General features: G+C 38.0%; 1 protein-coding gene and 1 long non-coding RNA gene across 2 annotated transcripts; one reads left to right on the top strand and one right to left on the bottom strand.

Moving 5' to 3' along the window:
* The first annotated feature begins 3819 nt into the window (after positions 1-3819).
* LOC149830248 (uncharacterized) lies at positions 3820-10541 on the top strand. Its single transcript, XM_090016399.1, has 8 exons — positions 3820-4043; positions 4192-6543; positions 6631-6789; positions 6887-7066; positions 7148-7342; positions 9094-9192; positions 9275-9892; positions 10012-10541. The coding sequence occupies exons 2-8, from the start codon at positions 4204-4206 to the stop codon at positions 10336-10338; spliced, it is 3918 nt and encodes a 1305-aa protein (XP_089872525.1). The 5' UTR covers positions 3820-4043; positions 4192-4203; the 3' UTR covers positions 10339-10541.
* On the bottom strand, positions 10035-16620 carry LOC149830247 (uncharacterized). The gene is made up of 3 exons (XR_016433835.1): positions 16307-16620; positions 16111-16179; positions 10035-12167 (listed from the first exon to the last, which is right to left on the bottom strand). It is a non-coding gene; the product is annotated as an uncharacterized LOC149830247 (long non-coding RNA).
* Between the last annotated feature and the right edge of the window lie 4969 nt (positions 16621-21589).

Below are 21589 nucleotides of genomic sequence, written 5' to 3'. Positions count from 1 at the left end.
GCAAGACATGAAAAGACATCCATGCACATGTTGATGAATGAAATTATGACTTAATGAATCAATATGGTGCTATGGGTGTACAAATGTATGTATTTAGCATGTGATATTGTTGTGTTATAAGGTATGAAAAACATGCATATACACGAGATCACTCATGAATAAGCAAGGGGTTGATGAGAACCTAATGGGGTGTTGAAAATGTACAAAGTTATGAAAAATAAATACATGCATACATACACAATAATTTAAGATTGCCTTTACAGGCAAGCTGCTCGACTGGTTTAAAGGCATCAGAATATATTGAATAGGTTATGAACTTGATTGAGCAAATAAAATTGTGTAACTACCACAATGGGTAGTATGATGCTCATGCCTGAAAGGCATTATGAAAAGTTATCTTAGAGGGGGTACTGGGGCTTCTGAGCTTTGGGGTGCTCTGTGGGCACATGTGATGAAAATGTATAAAATATTATTTTAACAACACCCAATAATTCATTCGGACTCAGGCTTACCTTAGAGAAGGTAGGTGGTATAAAACTCTGTTTGTCAATCATGTATTTTTTTACAGCAACGACATCTCACTTGGGTCCCCAATCCTTAGAATTATGGTGTTAGGATTACCAATGTGTTATAAGTGGTAGGTCCATATCTTCTGGAAAAGTGTTAGGGTGTATCTTCAAAATCTTGGTCACTAGTGGGTTTTTCTCACAGTCATGGACTGCCCTCAGTGAATCAATCTTAGTAAGTCACTCAAAAAAACAAAATACATGGTATAACAAACATCAGAATGGTCACCTCTGAAGCTATGATTGTACTGCGAATAGCCGTAGGAAGGTAAGAAAGAGAAACATAAAACCTTAAACTTGATCATATTTATGTGTGAAAATATGCCATAATAATTAAGATGCATATTCATGATACTATTATTGTTTTGTGGCATGTTGCATAAAAATATTGGTTATGCAACTTTAGTTGAATGTCTTGTTATTTAATTATGCAGTTTACAACACTCAAAATGTCTTTTACTTTACCAATGTTCAGGTAATGAGTAGGATGTTGGAGTGATGACAGAATGTTGCAAAGGGTGTCAGTGACCATTTTTCAGTTTTAGGATATTTTAAAAATAATTTATTAATTATTTAAACTTGTATTTAATTTGATTATGTTTTTCAAACAATTAAATTCAATTAAGTCTATGAATATTATTACTGAATTGTTATATGGATACCGGATTTTTGAGTTGGAACTGAATTATGAGTTGGAGTTGAACTCAAGTTCAATACCGGAATTGGATCCAGACCCATGCTGAGTTGAAACTTTTAACCAAAACAAATAATTGTATTTTATTGTATATATATATATATTTTTAAATCTCATATTTTTAGGTTTAATTTTTTTGGGCATTACAACTTTGATATCAAAGCTTAGAGATAAGATTCTTTGAGATATCAAACCTTCTTTAATAAATACAACTTTGATACCAAAGCTCAAGTTAAAAAATTGGTTCATGGCCTGTCCAGCAATCTGACCAATCCGACGTTCCCAAGTGTCTTTCAGCTTAGTTAATTAAATTTTTACATGTACGTTGTGTTGTTATTGTTCTGTGAAAACTTTTGTGTGAATTCGACACATTGGCCATGAGAATGAAACCTTGACTGCTGGTCGAGCAGCCAAGGCCCCACCCCACTACACCAACCCCCTTAGGGCCGGAGCTTGATTAATTTTGAACCACTTCACTCAATCCCGTGATTTATTGGGGCCTGCCTAATCCCAGCTTGATTATATAAGGAAGAAAAAATAAAGATTTAGTAACGTTTTTCAAGATTGGGGGTTGATTGTGGCGTATTTGAGAAGCTAAGATAAACCAAATTAGCTTTGACTTTGTTGGCAATTTAATTTATGTGATTGACTTGACCTTACAAGAAATTACTGCTTCTACGGGAAACTCCGCCATGAAAAAACTAAAAAAAAGTCCGGTCACCAACTATCTTAAAAAGTGACCAAGTTCACGAACTCCAATGTCTCTATCACGTGAAGCATAAACTAAATCCACGACGGAAGTCGCAACATTCCATTGGAGTTCCTGAACTTGGTCAGCTTTTATTGTGGTGCCACTTTGACTCAATGAACTCATCGAACAGGATGCCGCGTGTAAAGGTGAAAAGTAGCTGCCGCAAGATTTTCGAGATCCACGGTGAAGATCACGGCCCGTTCTCGATACATTCTGCTCGATCCTTCAGTTGATGAGGACATATTGAGATTCACATTGGTCCATGCTCCATAAAGGATCCACCATTGACCCAGGGTAGGGACCACATTGGATCAGCAAATGAAAAAGTTTGTGCACGACAGAGCAGCAAAGGTGACAGGTGTTAACACTTTTTGAGGAAACAACAAAGGCCCACTCTGCTCTCATTTTTGTTATAGGTAACCTGTGGGCCCATACATAGAAAAAGGAGAAAGAAATAGAGAGGGATCCAATGAAATCTGACTACCTTTAATTCAATTTGGTAAGAAAATCGTATCTTACCAAATCCGATGAATACCCAAATTTGATGGATATCAGAATCCGTTTCCATGTAAAAAAAGAATATTTCTATCCAAATCAGAATTCATTTGCCAACATCCTATCTGATCGGATATGATATTGGCTTCATCCCACCCGAATCCAAACCATTTACATCCACAGAGAGAGAGAGAGAGAGTCGGATCTGGGCTTACATGAGGCCGGTAGCAGCCAAACCCTAGTCAGAGATGGGTTCAGGTCCAAAGAAACTCCAACTCCCTACATAATGTACAAAAGAGCGTTCTTAATCAGTCGTACGGTACCCAATGTAAGGCATTACTGGATACCACTCCAACCATTAAGAATGGGGATCCAAATCCTAGTCGGACCTCAACCTAATTTGGGTACTCCTGTCCTGGATCCATATTCATCCCAGGTCCAAATCCTTGTATTACACCCAAGACAAAGCCACAATCTGGGCTCCAATTCAGTGTCACAGACTCAACAGCTCCCATTCTTGGGAAAATTTCGGCGAAGAAAAAACTTGCGATATATTAAAACATCTAGTTTCTAAAGAAAAAACACCAGGGAAAATATCGGCACATATATAAGCATAAAAACACGAGGATATACAAATACCAAGATAAACATATAAATAACATAAAAATGTTAAAAAGTATTGTTATCACGTTAATGACAGTAAAAAAATCTGACATTTTCAAGATGGCCAATATTTTGCTCTTTTGGCATTTTATAGGATATTGTTGATATTTCAACAAAACACACACACACACACACACACATATATATATATAGCTTTCAAATCATTTAATTCTCAAACCGTATGGTGTTTGCATGCTTTTTTTATTTAATTTAAACTCGCAAATGTGTTTATCATTACTTATTTACTAAAAAACATATTTTAGACTGAATTAATTTATTAAAATTTTTAATTTTTAATTTTTAATTTTTAATTAATCAAGATTTTGACATAATAAAAATAACTGTATTTTTTGGTACACATCTCAACATAAAAAATGTATAAACTAATACATGTCTACCAAACACAAATAAGGTATGTTTTTAAAAAGGCCAATGATGGTTGAGAGAGAAATGATGTAGAAGCTAGAGAGAGACCTTGAAGGAAAATTTTTTTATAAAAGCCTATCAAAATGGAAGAATTCTCCAAAAAAAGATTTCAGGATTTCGGATTTCGGATTTCGGATTTCGGATTTATTTACTGTATATCCCAATTAACAAATTTTCGAAAAATTTGAGTTACAGGGAGGAAGAGACTAGAGAGTGAAGGAGGAGAGGCTTCCCTTCTCTGCTTCCTCTGTTCCCTCACCTCTCTCTCTCTCTCTTTTCATCCCTCCCGGAAACCCTACTTCTTTACCGGAATTCTGAATGATCGCCGGAGAAGTCGCCGCGATCCGACGCCTCCGACGCTGATCCGTCGGAGCGATCTTGCCTCCCCGCGTCTCAACCGTCAGATCAGATCTCTCGCTCGCCGGAGGAGTTAGGGTTTCGGTCCATGGTGAGTCATTCCCGATCTCCAGCGGCTCTGTGGTTTCTACCTCGCTTTCGATAGATCTAGCGAATTCGTGGCGCCTTCTCTTCTTTCTTTCCGTCTTTCTCGCGATTTTCGTGCGTTTTTTCTTCTTCTCTCCTTTTCTTTTCTACAGCGTTGAGTCGATATGACGGCAGAGTTTCACGAGAATAATAGCGGTGACGTTGAATTTGAGGGCAAACCGGACACTACCGAAGGGCATTCGTCTCCCAATGGCGACGGCTCGAAGCTCCCCTGCGACGGTGTCGTCAGAGACGAGACGGAGGATTCGTACGTTTATGTTGACAGAGAACTGAAAGACCGGGCCGAAATTATGGTTTCTGGTGAGAAAATGGTCAAGGATCTGCATTCTGATTGCTTGGTGAAGCCGATCGATGTTGCCGAGCTGGAGGGTGTGGTTGCAGATGGCGAAGATTTGCATTCAGATGATGCGGGGGATACTGTGAGAGAGATTGTGGCTCCGGCGAATGCGGGTCGTGCTTCAGGACTGAATGCAGAGGACGGGGATGTGAGTTCCGATGGCCGGGTTGATGAAATGAGGGAGATTGAATCCTCTGTGGTGGTGAACCCTGGTTCGCCAATGAATGCCAAGGGTGGAGGTTCAGGTTCTGATGATCAGGTGCATGAGACGACGGAGATCAAGTCGCCTGTGCCGGTTAGCCATGAATTGGAGCCAAATGCAGAGGGGGTAGATAAGGATTCTGATATTTGTGTAAATGAAATGAAGGGGAATGAATCTCATGTACTTGGGAACCATAGCACGAAACTGAATGATGATGATGGCATGAATTTGAATTCTGACAATATGAACGAGAATGAATCTCCTGTACTTGTGAGTGACGGTGTGGATTTGGATTCTGATGAGAGGAAGGAGCTTGAATCTTCAATGCTCACCAATGACACTCTTGAACTAAATTCTGATGGTAGAGATGTGAATTTTGATGATCAGGTGGACGAGATGAAAGATATCAAATATCCTCAATCAGTGAACTGTGGTGAAGAATCGAATTCTGTAGGCAGAGATCCGAGTTCAGATGAAAAGGTGAATGGGGTAATGGGAGTTGAATCTCTGGAACATGCGAATGAAGTTCAGGAATCTCACACTGAGGATGGGAACCTGAATGCAGATGTTCCACCAGATGCGGTGACGGCTGCTGATGCAAAAGATGGGGATTCAGTTATGGATGATGAAGTTGACGGGATTGAGCACAGTGAAATTCCATTTCCAGCAAATGATGTTTCAGAGTCCAAGTTTGAGCGTAATGCAGAGGATCTCAAATCAGCGCACACGGTTGGCGAAAAGAAAAAAATTGAATACAATGGTGCTGACGGCGTGCAGGGAGTACTTAACTTGGGATTGAAGGTTGATGAACCAATTAATCAGGAGCTTGAAGAGTCTCCTGATGAGAATGTGGAAGATGTGAGAAATTCAGGGGTTGCTAATGATGTTGCTGAAAAACATATTTTCCTGGTGGATATTGGGGTCGAAAAGGAAACACAGGGAAATTGTGATGTTAGTGTGGAAAGTGTCGAATATGTTGAATATGATCAAGTGGCCCATAAATCAAAAAGAGTCGTAGCTAACAATGATACTGTGGATTTGGAGTCAGGATCTACATCTGGTGAGAACGGGACTGCAGGACTCAATGCTATTGAAGTTCGTGAGAGAAACCCAGTGGATGTTGACATTGTAGTTGGAGCAGATGCCAACGGAGATAGGCATATCATTGAGGAAGTTGAGATGGGCAAAAGGATTCCATCAAATGGAAGCTCATCCTCTTTTGCTGAGGTGTCTGCTTCTCCTGGTTCTTTTTCTGAATTAAATGAAGAGAAATCACCATTGCCTGTTGACAGCTCTAAGTCCACTGTTTCTCCATCTCAGTTGCCTGATGCTAGTACCACATATGCTAGTTCACCTCCCAATGTTGAGGATACTAAATTTTCGGTTTCATCATCCTACTTGGGTGAAAAGAGAGATAAGAATGGCAGGACAACATCCATTCCACGTGATTCTGTTTCTGCTGATTCTTCATGTCAGTTGGGTGAAGGAGTCCATGTGAATGGTATTTCACCATCCACCCCTGAGGGTTCTGTTATTTTTGGTTCTTTTTCTCGTTTAGGTGAAGTTACTATAGGTGGATTATCACCTCTCCTTGAAGGGTCCACTGCTTCCAGCTCGTCTGGTCAGTTGAATGAAGGGATTCACGTGAATGGAACTGTTTCCAATATTGAGGCTTCTAGCTCTTCTGCATTTTCCTCTCCATTGGGTGAAGTTATTTCTTCGTCTGCTGCTTTGGATGGGCTGAAGGTTGATGCCGAGCCAGGGAAGAAGCCAGTTTATGCAATCGTCAAAATTCCCAGGCCTGTTGATAATAAAGTTAAGGAACAGATGAGACAAGCACAATCACGGGTGGATGAGCTAACTCAAAAGAGGGATGCAATAAATGTAATAGTACATTCAAAACAGGTATATATCTTTTCTCGAATAGTGTGTAATCTGAAAATCCTATGATAGGCATCTTATCAATTTACTGTAACTTTTGCCTGTTTGCAGGCAGTTCGTCACGAAATCCTGGAAAAGTTACGAGCTGCAAAATCTGATTTTAGAGATGCTAGAAGTGCACAACTAGCTAAACGTAGGGAAATGGATTCTATTCAATCAGTAATGAACAGAATGAAGACTGCAACTTCGGTTGAGGAATATGATGAGAGGGTAAGTAGTCCTCATTTCTCATTTAACTTTCATGTTTAGGTATGATGTAGGATATTGAGCTTATTGCATGGTAATGGTCTGTGGAACTTGGGAACAGATAATCTCTATGCAACATAGGCTGGAGCATGAAACTGTGCCTTTGAAAGAAGAAAAGAATTTAATACGTGAGATCAAGCAGTTGAAGCTTGCTCGTGACAAGCTCTGTGTAGATATGGGGAGGCAGTCTGAACTTCAGGAGGCATTTGATCACAAAGAGGAGATTGAAGGAAATCTTAAGGTATCTCTGGAGGATGATAATTATGATGATTCCGTTGTTATTGCTTGGTTGTCAAGTTACTGATTCAGAATTTGTGTGTAGGTGCTGGAACAGGAATTTGACTCTCTGAGAAAGGAGCTAGCACGGACTGAGACCCATACCAAATCCATTGAGAAAGAACTGAAAGATTTGGATGAAGAAATTGCTCAATTGCGAGCTCAGGTGGCTTCAGCAAATAATGTTCGGCAGGAGGCATATCTAAGCCTGAGGAATCTTAAGCAGCAAGAGTATGAAAGGGTATGTCAAAAGTAAAGTAATTCCATTTTCATATTCCTTTGTTTTGATTGGTTAAACTGATGATTTTGAACATTGTTAGGTTTGATTTGCTTGAAAGCAGTTTCTTATACTCATGAAATGTACCTTTATGCTTTATCATGAAATTATCTTTTCACATTTGTGGCTTTAGATTTTTCCCTGTTGGACTTTTTTTATCTAATGGCATGAAAGAAGTTAGTTCCACTACGACATTGCCGTTTCATCTCCTTGCTTTTTTCTTTTGGGTATATGTTCTAGATTTGCAGAAGCTATCTTTACTTATTTAGAATGATGTAAAATACTTCAACCCTTAGGAAGTTGAATTTTATTTTTTGTTCATTAATTAATTCAGCTAAGGTGAGTGGATCTCGATGTGTGAATTTCTAACAGAAAGATGAAACTTTATACTGCAGCTAATTGGTGATAATTTTAAAGTCTTCTCATATTTATCTTCCAAGACAAAAAGTAGAAAACTGAAGAGATAATAGCTCCATTTGTTGAGGTCTTTTATCAGAGTTAGGAGATAGCTTTCGTTATTTCACACAGAACTTTTACATAGAATCTAGTATCCATTATTGCAATGTATCCCAGTTTTTAAGAAAAATCACATCTTGTTGAAAATGATAGAATTTCAAAATCTTTAATCTACATTTTGTGGTGCCATAAATACGTTAAAGGGCTTTTCTTCCTCTTCAAAAAGGCTCCACTAAAATGAAAACTAATTTCTTATAAAAAAATGAAAAATAAATGTATCTCCTCTCACACGGTCCTGTGCATGTTATGATGACCATCTTGTCTGCAAATTCCTTCCGCAGCCTACAGCACAACCTCTGCCTTCACTCAGTCATAAGTCTGTAACTGCATCAGACCCTGGTTGAGTTGTACTTTGGTCCTGGTTCCTGGTGAACTGAATTTAGCCGTGAAAGGGGTCTGGGTTCTTCATTATAAATTTCAGAATTACAGGTGAGAAGTTTGTTTGTATCAGCAGCAAGCTTGTAGAGAAAGCGATACTGCCGGACCATAGAAAAAGGTCCTAGTACTATTATGCAATAGACAACCTAGGATTTCTTGAGAGAATCACAAGTTTTAGGTGCAACTCTTATATCTAGTTTTTCATTTTGTGATGTTTGGGTAATTGTTTACATACTGATCCGTGTTTGTTTCTGTTTTGTTAATGATGAATTGGTGTGAAAATCCGTTGCCTACTGAACTGCGCTTTGACCACCCAAATAGCATGCATGCAGGGACTGCTGTCTCCACACTCAAACCTGAGCGAGGAGCTTAGTATGCTTGCTTCTTGTGTATACCCATATACCCTCAAACTGTTCTAGTTTCTTTTTGCAAAATATATTTTGCATACATATTTAGCTTTATAAATGCATCTTTACAGATACAGTTTATTGGTGGCCTTAGTCATTCCCCATTTTACTGGCTTTAGAGCATTTTCAAATTGGATCACCCATATCAGTGTTCTGCTTTATTCTCTTGATGGTATCACAGCTTTGCTCTAGGCTATAAGGGTTGGGGATAGCTTGTGCCATTAGCTGAACAATCTGATCATAGCCTCTGTCATTGTGCATGCGTGGAGTAATACTTCCCAAGGAATTATGGAAATCTTGAAAATTTTATGCTTTCTTTAATGAGATGAGAGATGAAAGTGTATGCTCAGAAAAGTTTCTTGTCTGTTTTCCTTCTAGCTTGATTCACTAAGCGCACTTGTACATTACATGCAGAACACTCTCTTTTACCAGAACAGAGCAGATATCCAGGTTGCTCACCAATATGCAGAGGCCAAGGACCGGGCAGCACTTCTAGCGCACTGTGGCAGTCAGGTATGCGCCACCTTTCTTTCACAATTATTTTAAAACCCTCTTGGTTTATTCTTGTCACAGAAGTTTTAATTAAATGGTCCAGGTGGAGGGAATAATGGAGCTATGGAATAAGAACGATGGCTTCCGGAGAGAATACATAAAATACAATGAGTTCAACACGCTGAGAAGGCTTGGGACTCTCGACGGAAGGGCACTGGGTCCTGATGATGAACCACCAGTCCTAATAAGGCGTACAGAAAATGAAAGCAGCATTATCCAACTGCCTTCAGCTGAGAAAGACACTCCTTTGCCTAGTTCAACAACAGAATTCTCTGTAGGAGACAAACAAGTTGCAAGTGTCAAGGCAGATGCAAAGATTCAAGTGGAGAAAGTAGATCAGAAGAGCTCGTCATCCAAAGCCAGAAAGTCTAGCAAGTCCACCGTTACAGAAGGCACACCAACAGGCTCTGGTAGGGAAGAGCGGAAAGATGAGATGGAGATAGAGATAGAGGAGAAGAAACTACCAGAGGAAGAAGTGTGGCGGTTGAGACAAGAAGAAGAACGAAAAAAGGAAGAGGCTGTTGCCAGATTGAAAGAACAGCGTCGATTGGAGGAGATTGCCAAAGCCAAGGAAGCAGAGGCACGGAAGCGTCAGAATGCTGAGAAGGCCAAGGCAAGGGCTGAGGTGAGAGCTCAAAAGGAAGCCAAGCGCAAAGAAAAGGTAGTTCAATCTAATCCAGCAGTTCTATATCTGAAACTCCATCACTTTTTGTCATTGAAACAGCATGCCAAACCATGTGTATAATAAGATGGTCATCTCATGGTAAAAACAATGTGCAGGAGAGGGAGAAAAGAGCAAGGAAAAAGGCAGCAGCAGCAGTAATGGATGCTGGTGTGGAAGGTGAATGTACACCATCCTTAGACAAATCTGTTGCAGAAAGTAGCCCAACCCCTGAGTACGAGCTGAAAGAGAAGCAAGAATCAGCAGGTGTGACAGCTAGGAAGCCAGCCAGATCATACCTGATGTCCAAGTCTACTAAACCGAAGCCATTAGTGCCCCCTCCATTGAGGAAGAATAGGAGAAAAGTGCAGCCATGGATGTATGCCCTTATGGGAGGCCTTGTCATCCTTCTGTTGGCTTTCGCGGCATGTCGCCTTTACTTTTAAATGGGGCTCTGCCAGAATGAGAGCGCAAGTGAGAGCAGGAGTACTCTTTATAATGTAGGAGAAGGTTTGATAAGTATAGGGGAACAACCATGTCATCTCTCTCTCTCTCTCTTATTCAGATTAAATATTTTTCCTTTATTTGTTTCTACTGTAACAAACTCCATCATTGTTCTCCTTCGCGATTTAAGAAAATTGCCTGAAAAGTCATAACATGGATAGCTTTTTATTGGCAGCGCTTTCAACTACCAACAAACTTTCTAAATGATGTCATAGTTTAATGGGGGAGTTAATGCACTTATGTGAAAATACAGGATCAGCTTAGCTATTACCTCCTGCTCCACAATGCAACGATACAACCCATCTGATAAGCAGAAGGATATAAAAATTCCGTAACTGCAACTGTTCAACAGATGCAAATTGACAATAGTTGAAGGTGGATACACGAATTTGTATAATTTTCAGCTACAAGATCAGAAAACTTGAGAGGGGAATACATAAAGTAAATATGGTACAGAGGAATATGCACTCCCTTCTAAAGGTAACCATCACGCCTATCCTGCTCCTCTGCTTCCTTGTTCCCAGCCTGAACAGACTTAAACCACAAGAAGATCTGTAACAAAATATTAGAAACTACATGTGCAAATGAGGGAACTCCTACTTGTAACTTGACCTACACTTGAGCTCGGCATCTAGTGGACTCAAAACAAGGTGTGACATCAACAACAATATACAAAAGCAAATGCCCAAACAGGACAGCCTTTGGCTGTTGAACTAATGGTAATGTTGGGATATGATCTTTCTCAGAATCAATTGCAATATATTGGTTTCTATCAATAGTTTGAAAACTCGCTGGGTCAACCCGGTGACTTGGCCCGGATCATTCAAGTACTGGGTCAAAATCCAGTATAACTCACTTGTGTACAAAACTGTGTCGAGTCATGGCCGAGTTTTAGCATGACTCGGCCGAGTTTTCCCATGACTCAGCCGAGTCTTGCATATATATACATATATGATATATTTTATATATAATTACATATATTATATAAAATATAATATAAATATTATGTATATTATATATAAATATATGCTTATACATGCATTAATAATATTATACATTAAAATATTATAAAAAATATCATATAATGCATATTATATATTATATATTGATAACATACTATAAAATATAATATATATACTTTATATAAAATAAAAAGTTAACATGACCCGGCCAAGTCACTGAGTTGACCCGGCAGAGCAAAGGGGCATAAAACACACCGTCTGAATCAACTACGCCAAAAACAGGCCTCTGGTTGGCATACTTGAAAATCGAGCCAATCTGCAGGATGATCAATTCAGAAAGGTCCAAAATCCACTGAAGTTTACTGTTGAAAGAGGGGATGCAAAGAAGAAGATTAGAGGAAAATACCGCAGCTATTGCTGTGATAGTTGATGCAATTAGATAAACATAAAATGGTAACTCAAACTTTTGAAGAGAGGATTCTGATTTGCTCTCAACAGCCCATGGTGGAGGTTCAGCAGAATCTGGTCTTGCCTAAGTAGGGATGTTTTCATCAGCCTCTTTTGATTTTTCTGAACTTTGTATCACTGCCATTACTCTAAGCACCTGCCTTCTACCTGGTTGATATGGCCCTGATTACTTCGCTTCAACTGAGAAAGAGATTCTGAAAATTTCATACACAATCTTGTCCCTAATCTTCGGCCATACTTTTGTAGATCATGGACAACTAGAGTCGAGAAGCATAAAGATAAACCTGCAGCCATTGCGCCCTTGTCTCCTTTATGTCTTGATCATGAACTCTAACCAAATGCTGTACATATAAGAAGGTAAAAAAAACTAAATGAATATATATGGTTAACAGCCAATGTGGAAGTTCATGTGCTCACTTTATCAACAAGCCATAATTGTGAACTATCTTAATGGTGGACACTAAGGGTGATTAACTGATGTGAAAGTATCAATTCCATGCAATAACAAGGCACCAGACTTAAGAAAAATGGAAACAAAAATCCTTAAGCTCAAGAACACATGGACTGGATGAAATTAGAAATATAAGAAAATATTAGAAAAGCACAAATTCAACACCTTCAATTTGTTCCAGTCAAAGTCACAGAAATTGATGGAGATGTAAATCATAGGATAAAGGTTGGGTGGATGAAATGGAAAAGTGCAACTGGAGTGTTGTGCGATCGTAGAATGCCATTGCGATTGAAGGGAAAGTTTTATAGGACGACTATTAGGCCCGCTTTACTATATGGTACGGAATGTTGGGCTGCCAAGAGACATCATATTAAAAAAATGAGTGTAGCTGAGATGCGTATGCTGAGATGGATGTGTGAAAATACAATAAAAGATAAGATTCGGAACGAGGAGATACGTAAGAAGGTAGGCGTTGCACCCATTGAAAATAAGATGAGAGAGAATCGTTTACGGTGGTTTGGACATATTCGGCGAAGGCCTAATGATGCTCCAGTTAGAAGGATGGAGAAATGGGAAAATATATTAGTTAAAAGAGGTCGGGGTAGGCCTAGGAAGACATGGATGGAGGTGATAGGAAAGGATATGAATGCTTTGAACCTCACCGAGGACATGGCATTGGATAGAAATGATTGGAGGAGAAGGATTCATGTGGAAGACCCAGAATGATTTTCTTTTTTGGTTCATATCGCCGGCCCCAATTGTTTTGGGATGAAGGCGTAGTTGTTGTTGAAAGTCACAGAAATTGTCACGTGATAATACTAGAAAGGGTTTTCCTTAGACAAATTTAGAAACAAGTGGATTTTCTTGGGAAAATATCAGGGACATCAAAAATTAATTATAGTAAAATTGAAAATTTTAATGACAATACATTTTCAAAATACAAAATTTCAATAAAATAGCATTGAATCAGATTGACGATTTTTTGGGGTTTTTTTTTTTATATTTATTGCAATTATTAAGACCTTTCAAAAAAAGTATATTTTAAAGGAAAATTATATTTGTGACTGGCTCGAATGCAACAATAACCCTTATTTCAAATGTTGTATGCTAAAAACATAGAAAGGACATCAGTGAATACTTCCATGGATGATGTCACAAGGGATTCTCTTATTTTATCTACTCAGAGTGGAATATTTCATCTCGACGGCAAAAGTGTGGCAAATTCAAGCAGAAAAAGGGTCATTTCCCTTTATATTGTGCGTGTAGTAAAGGGGAAGTAGTTCCTTCAAAGAATACAAACATATCAAGGACCTAAATAAGATAAGAAAATTAAAGAAAAAAGAAAAAGAGGCAAATCCTATGCTTGATTTCATGCAAAAGATGAAGCAAGTCCTCGTTATGTCCTTGGGTCTTAGCCCAAAAATACATTGAACCCTTAGGCTCTCTTTGGGACCATGTTACCAGAGTATTTGTAGTGTAATCGGAGACGATTATTTGATGTGGCACTCATCTCACGGATTTGGCTGCCCTCTGGGAGGAGTTGGAGGGAGTCAACATTTTAGGTTTTCGGAATCAGCCGACTCCAACTCCTTCAAAATACCCATTTGAACTCCACTTAAAAAGAGAAGGTATTTGCAACTCCTTCAATCACAAGGATTCTGGTGGGATCCTAGATTTCCAATGGTTCAAAATTTTTATCCCATTTACCTCAGTAAATCTTATATTCACTTATTTTACCTCAATAAACAATAGGATTTTACCTCAGTAAATCCTAAATTTTTATGTTATATATACATTATATATTTATGTATGTATGTATATATATATATGCATACCTATTATATATATATATATATGTATATACACATAATATATATGTATATATAATATAATGCATACGTGTATATCATAGTCACAAATATCAGTATCGGCTATATCTCAAAAGGCTATTTCTCATGATATTATAGGTTTGGTGATAAATCTCGAGAAAATATCAGGGCTAAAAAATAACAAAAATAAGTAAGAAAATATCATGTTTAGAAAAAAAATACATAAATAATAAAGGAAATAAGTAAAAAATATAAAAGAAAGAAGAAAAATATATTTAAAATGTAAAAAAAAAGTAAAACTAATTGATAATGTTGTGATACTATCACGAGCCTACCGTGATATTCTCATGATAATATCACAATATTATCAAATTGGTGATATTTTACCTATATTAGCATTTTCTGAATTTACAGTGATAATATTGCTATATTTTCAAAATATCACATGGTGTATATATATTATAGAAAATATATATACATAGAGGCTGAGCTAAGGCCGAATTTATAGGTCCTAGCACAACCCAAATACTGTGCTACGGGTTCCCAAACATGGTGAGGATTCAGGAGTAGTTCCAAGCCTGAATCCTTAAAGGAGTTGTTTATGGTTCCAAACAAAAGAGGAAGTCAACAACTCCTCCCAAATCCATTTTCCTTGAATTCTGGTAGTTTTACTCTCCCCGACTCCTTGCAACTCCCTCCAACACGGGTTCCCAAACAGAGGGTTATTGATAGGGCCAACTCCCATAGAGAGAAAAATTGACTTTCAAAAGTTAACCAGTAAAAGAAAAAGCAAAAATGGCAAATCACGTAATACCTCCTATCCTAGACTTAAGTTTTTAAACTAAATGAAGCACTAAAATTGCTAACAAGGTACTTACTAACTCATAAAAACCCAAAGAGCGGTCAACTAAGCCCAAGGGGTGCGGCTCTTTAGAGGTATATACCAGAGTTGCCGGAAGCTTCTTAGATAGGTGGGAAGCTCGCTTCCCAGAAACTCACTTCGGAAGCGCGATACTCCTCGCTTCCGAAACTTGATGAGAACCTCGATTCCCCCGCACTTCTCCTATGCTTTTCACACACTTCATTTATTCATCTTATATGTTCTCTTACTCAACTTTTCATGTTTTTTACGTGTTTTCTCTCACTCTTCTCACTTACTTCCATGTGCTTTCTCTAAATTGGTAATCATCATTTTTAGATTTTGTTAAAAATTTAATTCTTACACTAAAAAATCATGAAATTTAATATTAGTCACTTTTATTTTAGTTTTTATTTGTGTTTCATTATGATTCACATTCAATTATTATATTTCTTTTTTTTTTATTCTTCGCTTCCCGCTTCCTATATATTTTAAAATGCATCGCTTCTCGCTTCCGCTTCCCGTATCGTTTCCCGCTTCCGCTTCCTAGTCTGGTAACCTTGGTATATACCTCATCCATCATCTTCCTGGCATTTGTTCCATATGTAGACACCTAAGACATGACAACTCTAACTTACGTAGGAGAAAGCCTTTATCAATCGTGACCCTTCCACTTGATCATGCAACTATTGAGAGCAATTATTGAGAGTATACAGCCATCATATATCAAAACTACCCTGCCACTATCACACAATGAAGACCATTGTGGAGTAGTTGAACTTCATTTTCTACATAATGAACTCATAAGCTACCCTATTTCCAGTTACCGCATAACAAGTGCAAGATCCCAACATCCTTGTTCATTGCATTAAACTATAGGTTTACTATCCAAAATCTTCCGTGCAACTAAATTGTTAATAACATTAAGAATGACAACAGAAAGGCATTCAGCAACCTATCACTGGAGAAAATCACCCGTGCCATTGTTATTTTAAATTCAAACCACATATTTGAAGCTTATTAAGCTAATTCTTGCAGACCACGAGAAATTTAAAGCATGATAGCTTATGTAAAGTTACAAGTAGAAAGCAAGTGAAACAAATACAGATGCAGAGAGAAGCCTTCACACTGTCTCTGCCATTTACCTTTAACCAGCATAGCATGTCCAAGGCAATTTTGCAAGCACTTTGGTGTGCAGCTCTGCGCGCTAATCACTGTAAGAAGCATTTTCACAAACACATGGTCTTCGGTTTTTATATTCCATATTTAGGCGCTGACTACACGCCTTTAAACCAACTTTTCAAATACATTATCAAATTATAAAGTGGAAAAGACACTTACACCTGCTCAATCAATCGATCGGTGTGTTGGTGCTTCAGACCGTCTGTCGCCGGGAAATTCCTCAAGGGAGTCCTTCCCGGCCGGAGGTGGGCGGGCAGGCCTATCAGGGTGTCTCTTTGGACTCAAAAGTCTCACCACTACCGTTGGTTTTCGCTTCCCAATCATCAATCCGTTTGTGGGACTTTGAGAGGAGATTTTTTTTTTGGGTAAATTCCATGCACCAACTAGAAATTCCTGATATAGCCCTAGATTTTTTCTGACAATGGTCAAATGAAGGCAGTACCATCCATCCGAGTAAAATTACTTCAAAATACGAAACATACCCTTCTGCTTCATCTTTAACTACTAACTTGGCTTAAAATTTTTTGATACTTTAGTTAAATACATTTATTTTATATCCAACGAAAGGGTGTATCGTCTCGTCGAACAACCTTTCGTTGAACGAAAGGTCGGACCTTCTACTTCATCTTGAACTAGTAACTTGGCTTAAATATTTTTGGATACTTTAATTAAATATATTTTATTTTATATCTAACGAAAGGGTGTATCGTCGAACACCCTTCCATTGAACGATTGACAACCAGATAAAAATGTCCACCACTGATTGCGTGCGTGATCATCAGCGGAAATCAGTTCGACCTTCTGGTGAACTTTTTGAGTGTTCGACGATACACCCTATTCCTATATTTGATACCAAAACTGAAAGTATAGGTAAAATCTATTTAGAACAGGGTTAGAATTATGATTATGCTTAGGTTATCTATGCGTTACTAATAGGGGTGTAACTTGGTCGGGTATGTCCCCAACCTATTATACCCAAACTCAACCGATATTGGTGGACCCATGAGTTTGGGTTGGGTCCAAAATATAGACTGGGAGTGAAAATGGATTGGGTCTTGGGTATTTATGTACCTGGACCCAAATGATTATCCATATTTTAAAAGTGAACCGACCCAAACCTGACCCGATTATGTACCCGAACCCGCTTTATTACATACCCTTCATACCCGATCCATCTGAAAGTTTCTAATTGATAAATATTATATATTTGATTAAACATTTAAAGATATTAATAAACTTAGAATTAATATACATTGCATTTTAGTAATTTAAATTTTAATTCAGTTTTTCATATACTTCATATTGCCATTTTGTCATGAAAATTGTTGGATTAATATACCCAAGAACTCATTGAATTTGATATATTTTGAATATGATATATCATTGTTTTTTTTTCAACTTAAAATGTTTGGTTGGCATGAATATATTTTTTTTATATTCAAATTTTGATATTATTTAGAATAGTTATTAAGCTTCTATTTTGTTAGCATATAATCTTATTAATAAATAGTTGATTTCATTAATTTATATAATTTTTGTTGGTAGGTAATTAGGTCTACAATATCGATCATATCAAAATCCGAGCTGAAACCCGAGTCCGTTAAGATCTGAAGCATTAATACCTGAACCTATTAACCTATATGGGTCTACTTTTTTAGTCATACCCAAACCCAAACCTGATTCGAATCAAAATAGGTCTACTAAAGACTTGACCTTGTTATACCTAACCCGATATATACTCAAACCCGTTAACCCATAGGCGTCCATAGTTTTTAGTTGTACCCAAACTCAAATTAGATTGGGTAAGGTTTGGGTCTTACTTATAGACCTTATTCAAAATTGGGTCTGATAAGACCCAACCCAACCGGGTTACCCCCCTAGTTCCTAGTATTTAGGCTTCTATTTGGGAGAAAGTAGCTGGGATAGGAAGCATGAAATCCATAAAATTGGGAAACTTGTAATTTCACTTGCTTGTTTTTAAGTGCTCTTTGTAATTCGACAACATAATTGTCATTTCCTTCATTAGGTTGTTTGGTGACATACAAAAACATGTTAATTAGTTAATTAAACCTTTTTATGGAATAAAATCATGGATTTAATCAAAACTTATAAACTTGTAGAGGTCCATAAGTGGGTGTCCCCGGTAGGGCCCATCATATGTGGCACGTCAAGTTGGAATTCAAATTTAAAGTTAAAACTTAAAAAACTCCGGTTAAAATATCTTTTTGAAATTTTCCAAAAAAAAAAATAAAGTAAAAGAGTATTAATTTAAAACTTGTCAAAAACCGACACAAGGCAACTTGTGTTGGTTTTAGACCAAGCGAATCCCTCCCAAAGTGGGGGGATGTCCCATCCTAGAAACTTTTAGGTGGGGCTGTCAAACAAGAAAAAAAATATATAATAAACATATATTAAGTATATAGTGAATATGAAAAGAAAAAAAAAACAAAAAAAAAAAAGTCAATGGCTTGCCAAACAAGCAAGCCATATTAGCTTACCTTTGAGAATGAGTAAGCCAAGGGGCGGGACATCCCATACTAGTGGGCTCCCTTGACTATGGCTGAAACCTCTTAGTGCGGAAAGCCCATACAAGAATAAGATTTTCCTAGATTATTTAAGATAATAATTTTAAATCTTGCCTAAATTCACTAAAGAGTTAATTAAGTTTAGGATTTTTAGGAAAATTGTAGGAGGAAGGTGTGGGCTGGAATTGGGTTGAGAGAGAGGAGACTTTATGGGGTTGGGAAAAAAATCAAAACCTATATAAGAAGAGAGGGCATGCATGCCGCTCCTATTTATTCTTGTTACTTTCTCTCTCTTCTCTCCAAACCTCTTCTCTCTCCTCTCAAACTTCTCTCTTCATCTCCTTCTTCCCCTATACTAATTTGGAGGTCTGAAACCCCATATAAAGCTGACCAAGGGGGTATTGCTTTAGTTTGGAGGTGGTGTTTAGTTAGAGCCAAGACCATCTAGTTCCGGCGTTCACATCTGACGGTTCCAGTTCCGATAATTTAAGGTAGAGGTTATAAACCGATACTCGATCAATATGCACAAGCATATAAGGTTCATAATATGTTGATATATGAACCTTATATCAGTCCTAACTCTACTGAGACTCATATGGGTTTCGATTTTGTAAATACCGAAACTGATTTTGTAAAAAGACTTCAATTTTGGTATTTAGAAGATTTTTTTCCAAAATGGGTTGGGGAAAACTCGTAGACTAAGGTTGGACAGAAGTACACCCCCATAAATTGAATTGTATCAGTCCATTACTCTAGGACTGATCTGTTGTTTAAAAAAAAAGAAAAAAGTTTGTGATAGCAATATCAGCGGGCATGTTATATGTTCCCCCATGAACATTTACTGTAGCTACAATGCATGTTCTTGGGTCCCCACTGAGTGACGCGTGGTGCTCAGTGGGGTGTACGGGGGAGCCGTACACCGCCGTACATCCTGCAGGCTAATGTACGGTGGTGTACGACTCTCCCATACAACCCACTGAGTGCCATGCAGCACTCAGTGGGGACCCCGAAACACGAACTGTAGCTACAGTGCGTGTTCCGGGGGTGCACACGCAACACCCTCTCACAATATCTAGAGGTTTCAAAACATTATATGTAACAGGGGGATGCACGGACCTACACCTGTTCCTCTGCGCACCTACTGTGCGTAGGAACACACAAATCAATGAAGACCATCGTGGCACCCACCTGTTGTGTGTGTAATCAAACAGAGGTGCATATGCTCGCAGCACACCTATGCTGTGCTCAAGGCCATCTGAGTTCCCTGCACAATGGTGTTTATAGGTTTCATAATTTGTTGAGTATATGCACACTCAAAACGAGCTTCGTATGTGGTAAGTAATTAACTACAACAACAACAACAAGTACGCCTTCATCCCAAAACAATTGGGGTCGGCGATATGAACCAAAAAAGAAAATCATTCTGGGTCTTCCACATGAATCCTTCTCCTCCAATCATTTCTATCCAATGTCATGTCCTCGGTGAGGCTCAAAGCATTCATATCCTTTCCTATCATCTCCATCCAAGTCTTCCTAGGCCTACCCCGACCTCTTTTAACTAATATATTTTCCCATTTCTCCATCCTTCTAACTGGAGCATCATGGTTAATTAGTTATGCTGGATAAATTAAATTTTCTGCAAATAACCAAAGCGCACACATGGTTAGAGGACTATTTACTTACACCTATTTCTATAATCTGTTGTTGCTTGCACACAAGCACACAAAGGGTTTTTCTTTAGGGGCTCTTAATAGTTGTGCATCAACAATAGCTAATTTGTTGTTCCTGCCCTACACACGTATGTCATGTACATCTGAGAACAAAACTACAAGGGTTATTGTTCTTGTATACTGCACCCATACAAAGTGTTTTTGTCAATGATTATTAGGTAGTCATGGGTGTACATAGGATGAGTTCAAAAAAAAAAAGAGAGAGAACTCTTGCACATATGTTTTTGTGGAAAATGCACAAACAACAAATGTCTCGAAAAGAAAACTCACATGTATGCATGTTGGTATATATGCTCGTTTACTCGAACAACATATCAGACAGAGGATTGCCGTTCATATAAATCCCAACAAAATAAATAAATAAATAAATAAGACTCATGGGTTTATACAACTCGAATTTTGGTAAAATCGATAAGTTGAGGATTTTGGAGTCAGTGCGGGCTGTGTACTTATTTTCCATGAAAAGAACCGATATTCATGTTGTTAATTCTCTCAATTATAGATTACGCTATCCGTAAAAGAAAATTTGAAATATAAAATAATTATTGTGCAAAATAAATGCATATGGTTTTGAAAAATACTGAAAACTTTTCTTAGAAAAATAGTTTTCGAGATGAGAGATCATTTTCTCGGTTTAATGGCTATGAAAATGTAGTTTATTTGTTAGAAAGTTGGTATTGTTAATAGTTGAAGTTTTTATAATGTTGTATGACATGTTAGTGAAAAACAATAAAAAACTCAATTTGGTTTGCCTATTTCTGCTCACCTGAATGCATGTTACCCGCTATTGTGCATAACCAACCCCACGTCTGGTAAATTGTTCGTATATTTTCCGTCTGAAGAAGTTTTTATAAACGATTTATTGCATTGGAAAGCTAACAAAATTCTACATCATTTATGAAATTGTAAGCTCTGTTCCTGGGTTGTGCACAAAACAGTGGCAATCAGAACAAAAATATATATATGAACATTAAACCAATTGTATCACCTAGGGGTGGCAATCGTGTCGGGTTGGCGGGTCGATCTGACGGGTTGGCGGGTCAGTATACCTTAACCCGAACCCGACCCATTTATTAAACGAGTCGGCTATGGCAAACACGAACCCGACCTGTTTAATAAACGGGTAAACTGACACGATCCGCCAACCCATTTAATAAATGGGTTGGGTCGAGTAGTTCTCAGGTTCG

Source organism: Nuphar pumila, chromosome 8, assembly GCF_984573655.1.
Source record: "Nuphar pumila chromosome 8, dmNupPumi1.hap1.1, whole genome shotgun sequence".
Taxonomy (NCBI): Eukaryota; Viridiplantae; Streptophyta; class Magnoliopsida; order Nymphaeales; family Nymphaeaceae; genus Nuphar; species Nuphar pumila.
This window is presented reverse-complemented; position numbering and strand designations above follow the sequence as displayed.